The sequence below is a fragment of the Eretmochelys imbricata genome, chromosome 8 (assembly GCF_965152235.1).
Source record: "Eretmochelys imbricata isolate rEreImb1 chromosome 8, rEreImb1.hap1, whole genome shotgun sequence".
NCBI lineage: Eukaryota > Metazoa > Chordata > Testudines > Cheloniidae > Eretmochelys > Eretmochelys imbricata.
This window is the reverse complement of record NC_135579.1, coordinates 83,860,143-83,876,639: the sequence shown is the minus strand read 5'-3', so window position 1 is coordinate 83,876,639 and position 16,497 is coordinate 83,860,143. Positions and strand designations below refer to the sequence as shown.

At 38.9% G+C, this 16,497-nt stretch overlaps 1 protein-coding gene across 1 annotated transcript in view; it reads left to right on the top strand.

The window, feature by feature from the left end:
• Positions 1–16,497, top strand: part of AK5 (adenylate kinase 5) — a 147,650-nt gene that overhangs the window by 79,085 nt on the left and 52,068 nt on the right. The window contains exon 8 of the mRNA XM_077824575.1: positions 1,649–1,725. Within this exon, the coding sequence (XP_077680701.1) occupies positions 1,649–1,725 (77 nt within the window). The remainder of the gene's footprint in view (positions 1–1,648; positions 1,726–16,497) is intronic.

Sequence of the window (16,497 nt, the reverse complement as noted above, 5' to 3'; positions counted from 1 at the left end):
ATGAAGCCAACAAGCTACATCAAGGATGAATTTGGCCAATTATAATATGGATAGCAAATTAAACAGCATTGACGTAATCTCCTTTTACAAAGCTTTATGGTTTTATTCATCATGCTATCCAGTTCTGCTCCTCATGTTCTCTCTCTTATTGTTCATCTCACCACCTACAGAGATTATTACTATGTAAATGTTAAAAACAAACAAAAATAGCTGATGCTTAAATGGGTTGGGAACTATGAAACAGTAAAGCCTTTGGGGACAGTGAATGATACAGACAGCTCTCCATATACACTGTAAAGTAAGGATTAGCTTTAATAGCGAAAAAACCATTTAATCAAAAGATTAGTGGCAGTGTTAAGACTATGTGGTCAGTAGTACCTGTTCTTCCGAAGATATTTTGCTGCATAATCACACATGCAACCCACCAGAACAGCATTCCCACTTCCCCATCCATAACCCTGACTGACTGATGACAGCAGGTCACAACAAAAATTATATTTATTAGCTGCTCTAGTGTTCTTCACTGCTCCCAAATTGGTAAATGGTGCTTAGGCCCTTTGCAGGCTTCTTGACAGCTAATTTGTAGCTGCAATCTAGAATGGACTCAAAATTTGGGTCCTAGATTTTCTCATTATTTGGAGTTTGTTATAACGTTAGGGTTTAAAATTCTGTAAATAAATGGCGTGATGACAAGTTGAAAGTTAAATAAGAGTAGTAAATTTTGTTTTTAATGAGTCTACTGAAGTGATAGCAAAAAATTAAAAGATATACTGAGTTTATGTTATCAGGAACTCAAATCATCTTGTAACAATGTGCCCTTTGAAACTTTCACAAATCCCAAATACTGGTGGGCTGTGATGAGCTATGAATGGGGCTAAATTATTACTCCAGTAGAGGGTACAGGGAACCCTTCCTTGCCCCAGAACACAGGGGACTGCCATAATCCATCTGCCAGCACTGGGGAGTTGTTGCTGGCAGAACTGGTGGTCCCAGAATAGATGTTTCTGGGATGCAGGTGCTAGGGCCCATGGCTCTATCTTGTATGTTGGTACCTCTGGACTAAGAGATTGATAGATGTCCTACCATACCAGTTTAGTCTGGGACACCTCCAGCACTTCTGGAGATATTGAGCCTTATTTTTCCAGTGCCCTGAAGTCATTTACACCAGAGCAAAGCAAATGTAAAATGCAACCATTCTGATTTACTAGTATACACAAAGTAGATTATGTCTTTCTCAGTCTATTGAGTACCATTAATTTATCTCTTTGTGTATAAAATTATTTTATTCTTCACCAACTTCATAGTTAATTAAAATTCAGGTAACATTTTTGTAGTGCATTACACAGTGTACAACACTTTGCAGAATACATGAAAGGTATTGTAATTTAGACAGTATACTAATCACATTAGAGATATCTTTTAAAAGCTACAACAATCCTAATAATGAATGGTTAAAGAACCATCACACTGATTGGTATTCTTTCACATACAAATGACTCCTTGGATAGGTTTTGTTTAAAAAAAAAAAAAAAACACATATATGGACAACGAGAGAGCCGGATTGAGATTGGAAATATAACTATGTCCCACCGTGTGAAGTGAAAACTGCCAGTCCATGTCTGAAGTTTCATTTCCTTTCATACTTTAGGGCCAAATGTACTTGATCTGAGTCCAATTCTGGATTCTGGAGATATCGCTGATACCGAATTTGACTTTGAAGACCAGGTAATTGCTTATATAAGTATCTCTTCACACACACCTGCACTCATACCCCCTCATAGCCTAGTCTCTTCACTCATTGCTTTCTAGTTTATGTATATGCTGTGTTTTGCCTGAGCAAGACGGATGAAATGAATATTTACACTTAAGGGCTTTTGTTGTGCCATGTAAGCAAATATGTCATAGTGAAGTAGCTATCTGGTTATGGGACAGCAATGAAGATTACTTTGGAGTTCAAAGCCCTATTCTCCATCCCTTACATTTTGCAGTTTTCTCCATGCAATTCAGAATGGTGGCACATGTGGTTCTGTTATAGACAAACAGAAGTCTGTCATGCTCAATTTCCCTGCCTCTCTAGGTGTATCCCATTTAGAGTAGGAGCAATGGTTAAACATATTTTAGAGAGGAGTTAAAAAGAAAAAGGTGTGGAATATAACCAAAACAAGCAAACACATTCCCCACTTGAAAGTGTTTATGTTAAGAGCAACCCTCCTATTGTTAAATTGTTAAGAGCAACTGCAATCTCATTCCTATTGCGGGATCAAATTCAGACAGCCTTTTCCAAGTCCATGGAAAAAGAGGTGGTCAGATGGTGTGTCACCCTACTCCTTAACCCCTGGAGGTATGAAAGGGCAGGACCTAGAGTCAAAGGATGGGCTCAGCCTGTTTATAGTATGTATATGCCCTGCCCTAGTTTTCCCTCCTCTCTCACAGGCTACTCCTGCCATGGCAAAGCTAGTCTGGAAGGGACTATCCATAGAGCCACAGCCTGTCACAGTACAGGTCCACACTAGAGTTACAGTATGACACTCATCTGTTAGAGAAATGGAAAAGGGCATGAATAGTGTCCTGTTAAATCTTCGCTGAAGACTCTCTCCCTATTGCATTAGCATATTTTAAAGTTAGATTTTTATAATTCTGCCTTTCACATTTTCATTTCCTCATTTGCATATTTGTTCTTGGGTTTTCTTTTGCCAAATCTGATGCAAACACCTTCAAAGTCTAATATATTCTACCCTCACTTACTCCTACTCCAGTTTTACTCCCAGTTCTTCCCTTTAACTGTTCTTTACAGCTCTCCCCATTCCCAGCTTTTGACTCTCTCTCACTTCTGTACATCAAGCAGCCTTGCTCTCCCTTCCAAACCTTCCTTAAAGCACACACTTCCTCCAGTCATTCCTAAGCTGGCCTCTTTACCAATAAGCTCCTTAAGTTTCCTTTGTTTTTTCCTTGTCTTGGTTAGGTCTAACTCTTTAGGGCAGGGAGAGGGTCTGTTAGCATTGTAATGCAGAGTGTACCATTGTAGTACTATACAAATCCATAAAAGAATAATCATGCATTTTTAATTTTTAAATGACGGATGTGTGTGTTCCCTTGGCAAAGTATGAATCCCTGGAGAAACAGCACCCCTTAGTCCACAATCTGTGTACATAAAACCAAATTATTTTAACTGGTCCTTAAAAGTGCAGCTCATGGTTACAAAACAAGATTAACAGGAAAAAGTATATGAACTTGCTAATTTCATAGTATTGGGTCATTGCGTGTATGGTTGAGTTTGGAGGCAGAGGGTTAAACTTATTTGTTTTTTAGCCATATGTTTTGTTGAGAAGGCTGATATGAAACCTTATACAATTCATTAATTGCAAATCTTCCTCCCACTGCTTACGGTTGACTGTCATTCCTGCCCAGAGCAGCAAATTGTCAGGTTGGCAGAGAAGCAAGATTGTTGTCAACTAGGGAAAGAAGGAGAGGAAAAAAGCCGATTTGAAAACCTCCTAGCCACAAGCACCAGAAACATCTGGTGCAGTTTTAAAGCAGCTCATTGATAATGACTGCCTTAATCAGGTAGTAATATGGCCATTGATTCAAAGGTCAGGAAAACAGGTCAAGTAAAAAAAATAAAACCCACAAGACAGATTTCTATTGCTGCTTATTAATGATCTTTGTTTCTCTAAATCTGTGATAAGCATTTTATAGAAATGCATAGAAAAACCCAGTTCTATCCAGAAGCACTTACAATCTAAATTTAGGCATGACACAAATGAGGGAAATATATGAAAGCAGGGAAGAGAGAGATTAGGATAAGGGTTACAATCATAAAACCATCCAGTTACTCAGTGAGTGTACGTACACATCTGAAAGACTAAATTAGAAATTATCCTCAATAAAAGAAAGTAAAATGAAGTAGATTACTCGACTATGTGGAACTGCTTGTATTCAGTGCTGGAACACATTTTGACTAGGACAGTAACTTAATATCCCAATGACTTACCACATGACAGATTATTTAGTAATTGTCTCAAGCACCAACACCCTCTACAGTGGGGCTCTCAAGTGAGGTAGGCATGCATGTCTAGTTACAAGTGTGTCATGTGAGGATGTTATTGCATAAAACAGCTATCAGGAGGAATGTGAGAGCTAAGTGAGTTGGTTTCCAAGCAACCTTATGCAGCTGAGCTGCTAATATAATGGTTGAGATTTAGCAGAACATCTTGGTAGCCACTGAGCAATTAGAGGTAGATGCATTTGTGGGTTACTGCTATATGGCATGTGCTGCTTTCATTGCGGCAGATCCTCAGCAGGGACTGTGCAGCACTTGGCTCAACTGAAATGGAGGTACAAATATGCCCTTTGTACCCACTAAATTTTGGGGGGGGCCTCTGTGTCAGGATGGTCCGTGAGGTAAATTAGGGCAGCCTAAGGACTTCATTATTTTATGCCACTTGCTAATGGCCCGCCAGGGGCTATTCTGGCAGCCAAAAATTCTCTCACCCACACACACCCTGTTACTGGCAGCCAGGAGGGTGAAGTGGTATAGGAACCTCTAGGACTATGCCACCCAAGGATTCCTCTACACAGAGGAGATCCTCCAGTGTACAGCTGTGCTGACTTCAGCACTGCTTTGCTCCACTGTGCAAAGCAGCATTAATTGCAGCTCAAGATCTGGCTCTCTTTTTTGTAGTTTTAAACTGATTCTGTACATTTTACACATTTATAATGTAAATTAGAACAAATTGCTTATAATTAATCAATAAACAAGCTGACTGTTCCTTGCTTGCTATTCACGAATGCTTTATGAGCCTGAATATTTGCACCTCAGTAAGATCCCAAAACATTGTAAGGCAACACAAGGGAGGCCACCTAAACTGAAGAAATTTACAAAAGCAAATTTCCAGATAAGAATTACATTTCCATTTCTACTCATATCTGGAACTAACAGGTCTAACAAACAGATTCTGTGTCAGAGATGGTGTAGACAGGTATTTTAGAAACACTGTTTAGAGAACAGTTTTGAAAAAAGACCACACAGTGCATCCAGCTCATAATGTCTTGTGAAAGAATGAACCAAATTCCACTTTGTTGCTTTACCCATATCTTTTATTGATTCACTGTCCCTAAAAAATCTCAAGACGACAATTTTTAGGACCATTCAGATCTGACTATTCCTCTTCTTCTGGGCTATGATTTCTAAGCCTGTCAAAAGGTAGATCCAATTACAGAAGTCATGCACTGCATCCTATGCCAAATCATGAAGTCTGAACTGCAGCAGCTGAATTCCCTTCCTTTGCCAAAAGTCTTTCTAAGCTGGCGTCCTGATGGGCAGATCTTGGAGTTGATGTATTCTGTTTAATCAAACATTTAAATATAAAATACCTCATGTTGACATATACTAGGACTGTAACAATGGGCCTGCCAGAGGGGTATAATGCCTTTGTAGTGTTGTATATAATGAACTACAAATAAAAAGACATTTATTGTTAAGCTAGAGGAGCACTTCAGATCCTCCACATCCAAAATATTGCTCCTGAAATTTTCAAATGTATTCATTAGATTAAGTCAGAACTCACTCAGCTAAAAGATCATAATACAACAATGTGGAAGAAGTGATTTATTCGTAGTTCTTCTCATTTAGAAATGTTTTACTGCAGCATTTAAAACTGCAAGCTCACTTTAGAGTTAATGAGTATTTAAACTCAACAAGAATATTCCCAAGCTAATAATTTTATCTTCATTTGAGAGAAACCGTATCTACAACCTTTTAAAGCAGAAACTCCTTGTCCTAAACTTAAAATGCTCAAACATCTCAGATTCACCCTTATCTTCATTCTCCATCTAATTTGCAACCATAATTCCAGAATGAGATTTGTGATTCTTAGGTTTCTCACAGAGATATTTCTTCAATGACACCATTTCCACAATTTCTATTTCAAAAACCTTGGATCAAACAAAGCTCCAGCCTATCCACTGCTCCTCATCTAAGCACCAACCTTTAACTTCTATGTTGGCCTCTCTTTCTCCATTAACATCTTTTAATATCCCATGCAGTGAACCAATTAATCTAATTTGGATACATTACTCTCCTTTGATAATAAATCCAAATAGAAGGTTGCATTATTTAAGGCAATCAGATCTAGTGAAACTGCATTTACTTCACTGAAGTTAGTCCACTATCATACCTGGTATATCTCCCGAATAAAACAAAACAAAAACAAAACCACCATATGGGTAGGCATGGACTTCTACATGGGAAGCATTCCTAGCAAATGGAAGAACTACGGTTGGATGTTCCAGCCTCCTGCTAATTCCCTGCAATTAGAGGAGGGGAGGAACTGCTGTTTAGTCAGCCAAGCAATTAGGGCTCCTTTTTTAAGGGAAATGATGGCACCTAATGACCCAACTGAAAAATAGAGAGCTGGAAAAAAGCTCCTGCTATTTCTACTCATACCAGGACCCCATCCTTGGTTTCTCATCTTTGGAGGTGACAGGATTGCTTATGACAATGGAAATATATTTTTATAGTATTCTCCCAATTTCTAATAACAATATTTCTAAAAATGAGTATTTCTATTATCTGTTTTATTTAATAAAGAAATATTTGCATTACAGACAATGCAGGTGTGTGCATCTGCACGTGCAGTCTTTGATAACAGAATTGCTTTCTGGCATGGCTATGTTGTCCTACTGCTCACTGTATTTGGTTATGCTTACTGCTGAGTTCCTTGGCCTTGCCAGAGAATTAGTTGCTATTGTGCCATTTGATGCTAGGACTCAGACATGTTTTATCTTTCAAAATTCAGTAGTTATTTTGGAGTCTATCATTTGGTCCAATTTGAGTGCATTCAGGCCAAACAAGAATATAGATTAATTGGAACCAGTGAATCATGTCAAAGAGCTTCAGAATGAAGTAGCAGATTATTTTCTTGTGAAAGGCAAAGCTTTTATGGATGGCTTCAACCAGCCTGCAGAGTAAGAATATGCCCTCATTAGATAAAGAAGAATTATGTCTAGAAAATAGGTGGAAGTTTACAATCTGAATACATGCTAACAAAGCAAGAATTAGTGAAAAACAAAACAAAATAAAAACAAACCCTACACTCCTGGTAACCTAGGAGAACATGCCTTAGTCAAGAGGATAAAAGCCAGACGGACAAAAATACTTTGAGGAAAAATTTTAAAAATGCTGAGTGCAATTTGCACACATATTTTTTGCCACAAAATAAATTGCCAGCTCAGATGCAGGTTTTTTTCCCCACAGCAAATCACCTGATTATGAGTGCAAATAACATTTACAAAATGGAGATGGCCAAGTATGTTTAAGATAAAAGAAAAAGTGTCAGAAATATATCAAAAAATATATCATGAGTTCAAGCAATCTCCTGTATTAAGCAAATTGCATAACCTGATCTTTGCTGCAAAGGAAAAATGTTTTATAATTCGAAAACGTTCCAGGATTACTCAAAAAGCAACAAAGAAAAGAAGGAGGAAATAGAGGGAAAGAAACTCTCAAAAACAGAATTACATTCTACTAACCGAAATAGCAAATTCTTGATTAGAACGTATGGCAACAACTCTTCAAGAGGGCTACAAATAAATCTGTTAGTCTTCAAGGTGCCACCAGACTCCTCGTTGTTTTTATGGCTACACTATCACTTCCAGCCCAGAGTATGTAAAAAATTAGGTTTTAGGATATGCAAATATAAACAGAAAGGTATCAACTCAACCAGTGAAAAACAGACTCCGTTGCTACCAGGAGCAGAGCAACATATCCATCCTGATCCTTTGTCATAACTTAAAAACTCAACTGATAATGTCCAAGAGAGAATCAAAATGCCCTGGAAAAAATCCTGGTCAGTACTGTAGCAGAACAATTTTCAAAAGGTGAATAGACAGCAGTGAATTCAAATTCCCTTTTAACTATGGATATCAAAGATCTTCTCTCTGCTTCTACCCATATTATCTCATTTGTCACATTATTTTGTCTCTCAGTTCCCCACTTCTGGAAGGCAAGACCCATGGGAATAATCCAACACTACAGAGATGATACTTCAAGGGTTGAAATTAGAACATGACAAAGAACATGGTTCCCACCTCTATCAGCTATATAAGAACTTTTAGTTTCCACTGGGACTTTTACATCAGTCCTTCAAGATACGCAGTGATTAAATTATTTAAGAGGCTGGGTCAGACTGCAGGAGAATACACTATGATTTTTTAATCTTATTCCAGGACATAAAGTACTTAGTAAAGTGGCAGTGGCATTCACATATGCTGTACAGCATTAATCATAAGGAATCTGACTTTAAAATATGACCATGAGCATCCAGAAAGTCACGGTCCTCCAGGTTTATCAACTCCAATGTTTTTGTTATGGGCTTTTCTCCTTCATTGATATGCAGTGGCATCACTTCAGATTATAGATCCAGATTCTGCCTTTGGAAGGAGAGAGATTATACACTGGAGGACATGAATGTCAATAAGGGAAAATGAACATTCAAATCACAGCAGAGGGTCTAAAAATCTGTCTTAACTTTAGGCAGATGAAACATGCTTAACAGAAATCGACTGAAGCCAGTGCACAATCTGTTCATTTTGAGTTGCCATGGAAACTGTCCTATTAGGGGCTAAAAAAATCAGTTCTAGAAACAAAAGAACTGTAGTTTGCCTTGAACAAAGTGCTGCTTTAATATGCTCAAAACTAAATGTTGTTTTGGTGCTTTTATTTCATTTTGTACATCTTTCAGGATTATTCAGTTATTTCAAAAGGGTACATTCCATACCATAAAACAAATCCTATAGCTCCATTCTTCGTTATGCAGGTTATTCCCGTGTAGGGGAATAGAAATGCCACTAGGATCAGCCTGCACACTATCCTTGGAATTCTTCTGTCAGGAACAGAAGTTTGCTTCCCCATACGTGGAAGACACGAGGCTCCACAGCCAAACCCAAAGGTCTTAGTGGAGATCTGCCAGAGACAAGGTGAAACTGCCTACTACTACCCCAAGCTAATTGCCTACTGGAGCCATATTATCAGGAGCTTCCTAGAATACCCCTCAGTTGGAATGTCATTGCATGGAGGGAAACTCATGCAGGTTGCTGCAGATTTAAACATCCACAACTTCATTTTCCAAAAACCACTTGCATTTTAGGCCCCCCAGATTCTGTCAGCATCAATGTTGTGAAGTTTTGTTCTGTGGCTTGTGGAGGGGCAGGAGGGCAAAGAATCCAGTCCCCCTAGTGCCTCTAGTTTAGAAGCTTAATGGCTTACAAAACTCTAATGCCTCCAGGTGTTAATACTGGCGCAGTGTACCGTCTCCCAATCTTTAGTATAGCATGCTTCTGTGCAAGTATACTTGAGCCTATAACCTACAGGTGCCCAGTTCTCACTCATGCAGAGCTCCCACTGACTTCAAGATAGCAATTACAGCAAGAGCAGGCACCAGTTCACTTTGAGCAATTATTTGAAAAGAAATGCATCAATACAAACTATGAACTTTGGAAAGATGACTGGTGAGCAAGCTCTATTTTATAAAGAATGTTAATGCTCATTATTCACACTCACACCTATTTGCAAATCTATACAATTTCTTTTTAAACTGCAGTGTCTGCACAAGTGCTATTTTACTCTACTGGGTACAAAAATTGCTCTTTAAAATATTTATTCATATTGTATCAAAGCAATAGAATGGCTCCTTTGGGTACAATGTATACGTTTTAAAAAATCCTTTGCATATTTGCCTGAGAGTCAGCATTTGTCATCAAATGCATCCTTCCTCCAGCTCTGCATCCTGCATCCTCTCAGTGTCTCCTCCTTTCTGAGTTACATGCTTTTGCAACACATTTTAGTAGGGTTAAATTTGCCTTTCCATGCCCTTTGGCCAAGGGAAGTGTGGAGCGGCCTGGTTTGAGAGCTCCTTCCTGGAAGGTCCTTCTCCAGGACGGAACTGCATGAAAATCACACTCAAAAGAAACTCTTTGTTTTATAAAGAGTTATAAAAAAGTAGATAGAAAAAGGATTTAATACACTGTAAATGGCTGTCTCAACAATATCTAGATTTATACTTGGCCAAAAGATTCACTAGATAAGGCTTTCTCAGTTTCAGTTTCAGAAGAGAAAACAACTTACATCTTTCTAAGAGCAAATTCTAGGATCCAATACCTTTTATCACAAACCCTACATGCAGCCACCTTTTCCTGTGATGCCCCCCATGTCCTGGTATCCAATGTCTTTCAGGCAGTAAACAATTAACATATTACAAGGGCCCTCTTTTCTGCAGATTTATTTCCTGGGAGTACATCTCTCCCTACCTTAAACCAGTCTGTCTGGTGCTTTGGGAGTGTGTATCTGCTCTTTTACACATGGCCGGTGAAATCTGGGCTCAGCTATTCTGTGATAATAACCAGTTATATTCATCATCTTAAAGGTCTTCTATTCCAGGAGGTGTTTACTCATCATCTGGACATACATGCTGTCAGAAAGCCAAACTCTCCCACCACCAAACCTTTTTCTGTAGTGCCAAAATATAATTGAGAAATTAAAGGAGAAGGGAGAGAGGTTTGTACCTGGACAGTACTATTTGAGAGCCATAGGTAAATAATACATAGTGTTATGGGGAGTTGTAAGTGGGTGAGGTTAGAGAAAAGCTGGCAGAATGTGAAGTGAAAGAAAATGTGGTTTTGGCTGGGTACTGTTTATAGCACGATCTAGTAGGAAGCAAACGTGCACGAGGACTGTGGCTGCATTAAGGACTGTTGGATTTAAAAACCATGTGCTTTTGCCTCATTGTATTTGGATACTCCTGCTCCAGTATTATTTTATCTTTTGAGTTCCACTATTTTAATCTTTCATTATACACATGGATATGAATAGAGGGGGTACATTTAAAACAAAAATTAAAATGATTAAAACCCCCAAGAAAATTAAAAGTGAAGGTTATATTCTGTCCTTGACTCAGGATTTTGGATCTTTTTATTCTCAAAACTACATGAGTTCAGGCGTCCACTTTGAATTTTCTGTCTTTTTTAGTTTGCTTCATAGCTTTGGGGCTTTATTTTTCAAAGCAGGTTGCTATTTTTCTGCTTTAGTTCGACTTTGTGGCCAAAATATACAAAAGCATGTGTCCCCTTTTGGGAAGGACTGTTTCTGAACCAATAAAAGTTTCTCAGATAATAGTGTCACATTAAAATAGGAGTTAAGTTTAAGAATTTGTGGCCTGATTTTCAGATGGGCCAAGTACCCCCAGCTCCATAGGACAGTATTTTATTTAAAAACAAAAAACAAACCCCAGAGCAATATGGAATGTAATAGCTTTAAAAAAAACACACACCCAAATTCTCAAATAATCTTCCCCAACTGGCCTGAACTCTTTCTCCTTTATATAAACTTTCAATACAGAACTTCTTCTTTATTCTTTCCTGGAAGAAAACTCTAGTGGTATGCAGTTCCCAGGCCCATATGCAATCACATAGAAGCCAAAGACCACTTTCACCCCTAGATCTCTTTCAGGTGCTTTTCATATTTCAGTTTTCCACTGAATAGGTTATTATCATATTATTTTCCCCTAGCTTATTTTTTCCAGCTTGAAACCCATTGTAGTTTTCTGTCAATATTTCTCCTCTGTCCCTCTTGGTTTTATTTCTCCATTCCCATTATTATTTGCGTCTTCACCCAATTGATCATCTTCTGCAGATTTCCAATGTGCTGTGCAGTCCCTTTATCACAGAAGGAGGAGTGTTTCTGCCAGCATAGGAACACCACATCCTGGAATGACATTAGCTACAGTGAGAGAAGTAATCTTCTGTCAGCATAGATGTGTCAAACACTGGGGTTTTTGTCAGCATAGCTATGTCAGGCAGGGATGTGAAAAAACACAGAAGAGGGCTTCTGGCAGCATAGTTAATGTCAAGGGGGATGTTCCTATACTGGCAGAACTCCTCCTGTTAGTGTGTATCACATCTACACATCAGGCTCAACGGGTAGTGATCAATGGCTCCATGTCTAGTTGGCAGCCGGTATCTAGTGGAGTGCCCCAAGGGTCGGTCCTGGGCCGGTTTTGTTCAATATCTTCATAAATGATCTGACGGATGGTGTGGATTGCACCCTCAGCAAGTTTGCAGATGACACTAAACTGGGAGGAGAGGTAGATACGCTGGAGGGTAGGGATAGGATACAGAGGGACCTAGACAAATTGGAGGATTGGGCCAAAAGAAATCTGATGAGGTTCAACAAGGACAAGTGCAGAGTCCTGCACTTACGACAGAAGAATCCAATGTACCGCTACAGACTAGGGACCGAATGGCTCGGCAGCAGTTCTGCAGAAAAGGACCTAGGGGTTACGGGGTTGGATGAGAAGCTGGATATGAGTCAACAGTGTGCCCTTATGGCCAAGAAGGCCAATGGCATTTTGGGATGTATAAGTAGGGGCATTGCCAGCAGATCGAGGGACGCGATTGTTCCCCTGTATTCGACACTGGTGAGGCCTCATCTGTGTCCAGTTTTGGGCCCCACACTACACGAAGGATGTGGAAAAATTGGAAAGAGTCCAGCGGAGGGCAACAAAAATGATTAGGGGACTGGAACACATGAGTTATGAGGAGAGGCTGAGGGAACACTGGATGTTTAGTCAACAGAAGAGAAGAATGAGGGGGGATTTGATAGCTGCTTTTAACTACCTGAAAGGTGGATCCAAAGAGGATGGCTCTAGACTGTTCTCAGTGGTAGCAGATGACAGAACAAGGAGTAATGGTCTCAAGTTGCAGTGGGGGAGATTTAGGTTGGATATTAGGAAAAACTTTTTCACTAGGAGGGTGGTGAAACACTGGAATGCGTTACCGAGGGAGGTGGTGGAATCTCCTTCCTTAGAAGTTTTTAAGGTCAGGCTTGACAAAGCCCTGGCTGGGATGATTTAATTGGGGATCGGTCCTGCTTTGAGCAGGGGGTTGGACTAGATGACCTCCTGAGGTCCCTTCCAACCTTGATATTCTATGATACACTAGTAGCCAGCATAGCTATATCGGCATAGTTGTGCCAGCATGGGCTCTACAGGGCAACCATAGCCTTTATTGCTAGACTTCTAGTGAGTTTCTAATCCATAATACAAAGGTTTTAATTCAAGCCAATTTGAATTAGTTTGTCATTTAAGATTTTGTGAGGAACAAATGTGTTGTTAAAATCCCTTTACAATTAGTTGTTTAACATTGATCTGTAGAGTCTATTTAATTTTTCTGAAGATACTGCTAATTGAATATAAGTAAGGATAATACTGGCAAATTCCTTATTACTTCCTAACTGTCCATACTCCTTTTCTTTTCTTTTTTTAAGGCTAATTTTAAAACACCCTTTAGGAGCTCAGATGTCTTAAAATCACTACTGGCTTTCTAGTCTTCCAGATATATTAATGATCCCAGGCCAAATCTGGTACTAGTCTTTAAAAGAAATAAGAAAGAGAAATGATAGCAATTACTACTTGATCATCTAAATTCAATCCCTTGAAAAACAATAACAATGAGGAGCCCGGTGGCACCTTAAAGACTAACAGATTTATTTGGGCATAAGCTTTCAAGGGTTAAACACCCACTTCTTCAGATGCATGGAGTGAAAATTACAGATACAGGTATAAATATATATTGGCACACGAAGAGAAGGGAGTTACCTTACAAGCGGAGAACCAGTGTTGAAGTCCAATTTAGTCAGGGTGAATGTGGTCTACTCCCAATAACTGATGAGGAGGTGTCAATACCAAAAGAGGAAAAGTTGCTTTTTTAGTGAGCCAGCCACTCCCAGTCCCTATTCAAGCCCAAATTGATGGTGTTAAGTTTGCAAATGAACTGTAGGTCTGCAGTTTCTCTTTGAAGTCTGTTTTTGAAGTTTTTTTGTTGAAGAATGGCTACTTTTAAATCTGTTATTGAATGTCCAGGGAGATTTAAGTGTTCTCCTACTGGCTTTTGTATGTTACCATTCCTGATGTCTGATTTATCCTTTTTTGTAGATACAGACTAACACAGCTACCCCTCTGATACTTTGTAAAACAATGGAATTTGATTTGCTTCATTGTCCACATACTGCAAAGTAGTCTCTTATTGCTCCTTTAGTGCCTTTAGATACTTGGACCAGCAGCCCAAATATAACTTAAAACTTCTTGAAGTTGCATGTCTGTCAAGGTTACTTGTAGCTGGAGTAGACTTTTCTGACACTAGTCTGTATGCATCTACAGCATTCACAAATGCCTTTATAGGTCAGCTCTGAGTGGGTTGCAGGGCTCCAATGCAGAGTGTCTGCTACTACCAGATTTTTTCCAGGAATGTAATTTGCAATTGGATTGAATCTCATTAATTTTATCAATAGACACTGGCATTTCAGTAGTGCTTGATTCAGGTCTTTTCCATTGATGAGTGTTACAAGCAGTTTATGGTCTGTTATCAGTATAAAAGAATCCAATCCACAGAAACATGTAAAAGTTTTCACATGCCCACATGCTTCCCAGGCACTCCTTTCCAATCTGTACATATCATTTTTCCTGTTTCTTTGAGTATGCGAGAGAAAAATGCAACAACATGGATCTGAGTGGAAGCCAGATGCAACAATACACCATCTAAGCTATAGCTGCTTGCATCTGCATTGACCATTGTGGGTTTGTTCACATCATAGTATTTGAACTGGAGCTGTTGAAATCATTTTTACCTTTTTGAAGGCAAATTTCTTTATTTGGCTCCATACCCACTATGTATTAGACTTTAATAGTTCATCCGGTGGTTTTCTCATTGTAGAAAGGTCTTATAGGTATAAACCTAGGTAATTCACCTTACTGAGAACACATCTCAGTTCTGGTACATTTGTTGATGCATTCAGTTCTTGAATTGCTTTTTCTTTCTCATGGCTATGACTGATTTAATCTTTGTTTATTGTCTGCCCCTCAAAAAACTTGATTTGGGGTAGGTGGAAAATACACTTGTCCTTGTTTAGCTTTCATTCAAAATGACTAATTAGGGGCTTAAAACTTCATTGAGGGTTTTGTTGTGTTCTTCCATCGAAGACCCATATTGTCTATGAAAAGTGCAACTCCATTTGTGTTTGTGAACTGTTTTGCCATCTTTCTTTGGAAAATTTCAGGTGAACTGATAATCCCAAATGGTAATCTTCAAAAGCAAAATTTCCCAGGGAGTGTGTGATAAATGTGGTCAGTTTAGAACTCTGACTAAGCAAAATTTGCCAGAATCCACTTGAGGCATCCAGCTTGGAGAACACTGTAGCTCCTTTTGTTTGGGGGAGAAAATCATTCAGTATTGGGAGGATATATTTTTCTCACAACAGCTTCAATCAGTATTTAAAGATCCACACATTTATATTTTTCCATTTTTCTTTATAACCAGTACCATTGGGTTACACCAATCTGTTGGCTCAGAGATTTTCTACATAGTGCTAACCTATTCCATTCTCTTTAATTCAGTTTCTACTTTATGAAGCCATGGGATAGGAATCCTGCAAGGTGTGTGTAGGGTTTGTGGTTCAGCAATGTCTGTCGATGTTTTTTGTATTGGATCTCCTTTCAAAAGTCCAATATCACCAAATACCCCATCGAGTTCTTCAGCCTCTCTTACTGATGCCCATCATGGCTGCCACACTGCAGTTGAGAAGGTTGTTGGTCTTTGATCACATACAAAGACAAAAGCTGTGCATTCAGCATGTAAGTTTTCTGTGGTGAACTGGTCCATGCAATTCAGAATACCTCAACTGCAAATCAAGGCTGTGTCAAGTGATTTCAGCTCCATGAGGGATTGAAGGTGATTGTAAATTCCTTCTGAAATGACAGTCACATCTGCTCTGGAGTCAATTTTAGTCAGTCTTTCCACAAATACTCATTTTAACTCTCCAGGCATGCTTGTGTAGTCACATGATGGAACCCAGCAACAATGGCTCTTATTCTCTCTAATCATAGTTCGCTCTCTCAGTGCTTCAGCATGGCAAACAGCTGCAAAATGACCATATTTTATGCATTATTACATATTTCACCTTTAGCTGAACACATATCTTGAGCTATGAAATCTTCCACATATTGTACATTTATTCAGAACGGCTTTGTAGTTTGGCTGGAATTTTGCCCCCTCTCAGGCTCAGGAGTCTTATGATAATTACTTTTAGCAGTCATGCTGCAGCTGTTTAAAGCTTATAAACTAGTTCCTTGTTTTTTCAAGTCTGGCAAGTTTGTTTTGCTGCTTCACAAGTTCAGAATGATTTGCTATTTGAATAGCTGTGTGAAGTGTCAGGTCTGCCTTTAATTGTAGCTGCTGTGAAAGACTGCCTGTCTCTAATATTTTCATGTTTTGCAGTCCCAAATATCACAGTTTTCAGCCAATACATGCAGAGCTTTTACAAAAGATTCATTTTCTCCTTGTTCTTGAATTCTTTGGTGAAAACATGCTCTTTCATACACCACATTTCTCAAAGATATAAAGTATGCATCAAATATAGCCAGAACTCTTTCACTGAGATCTTTATGACTG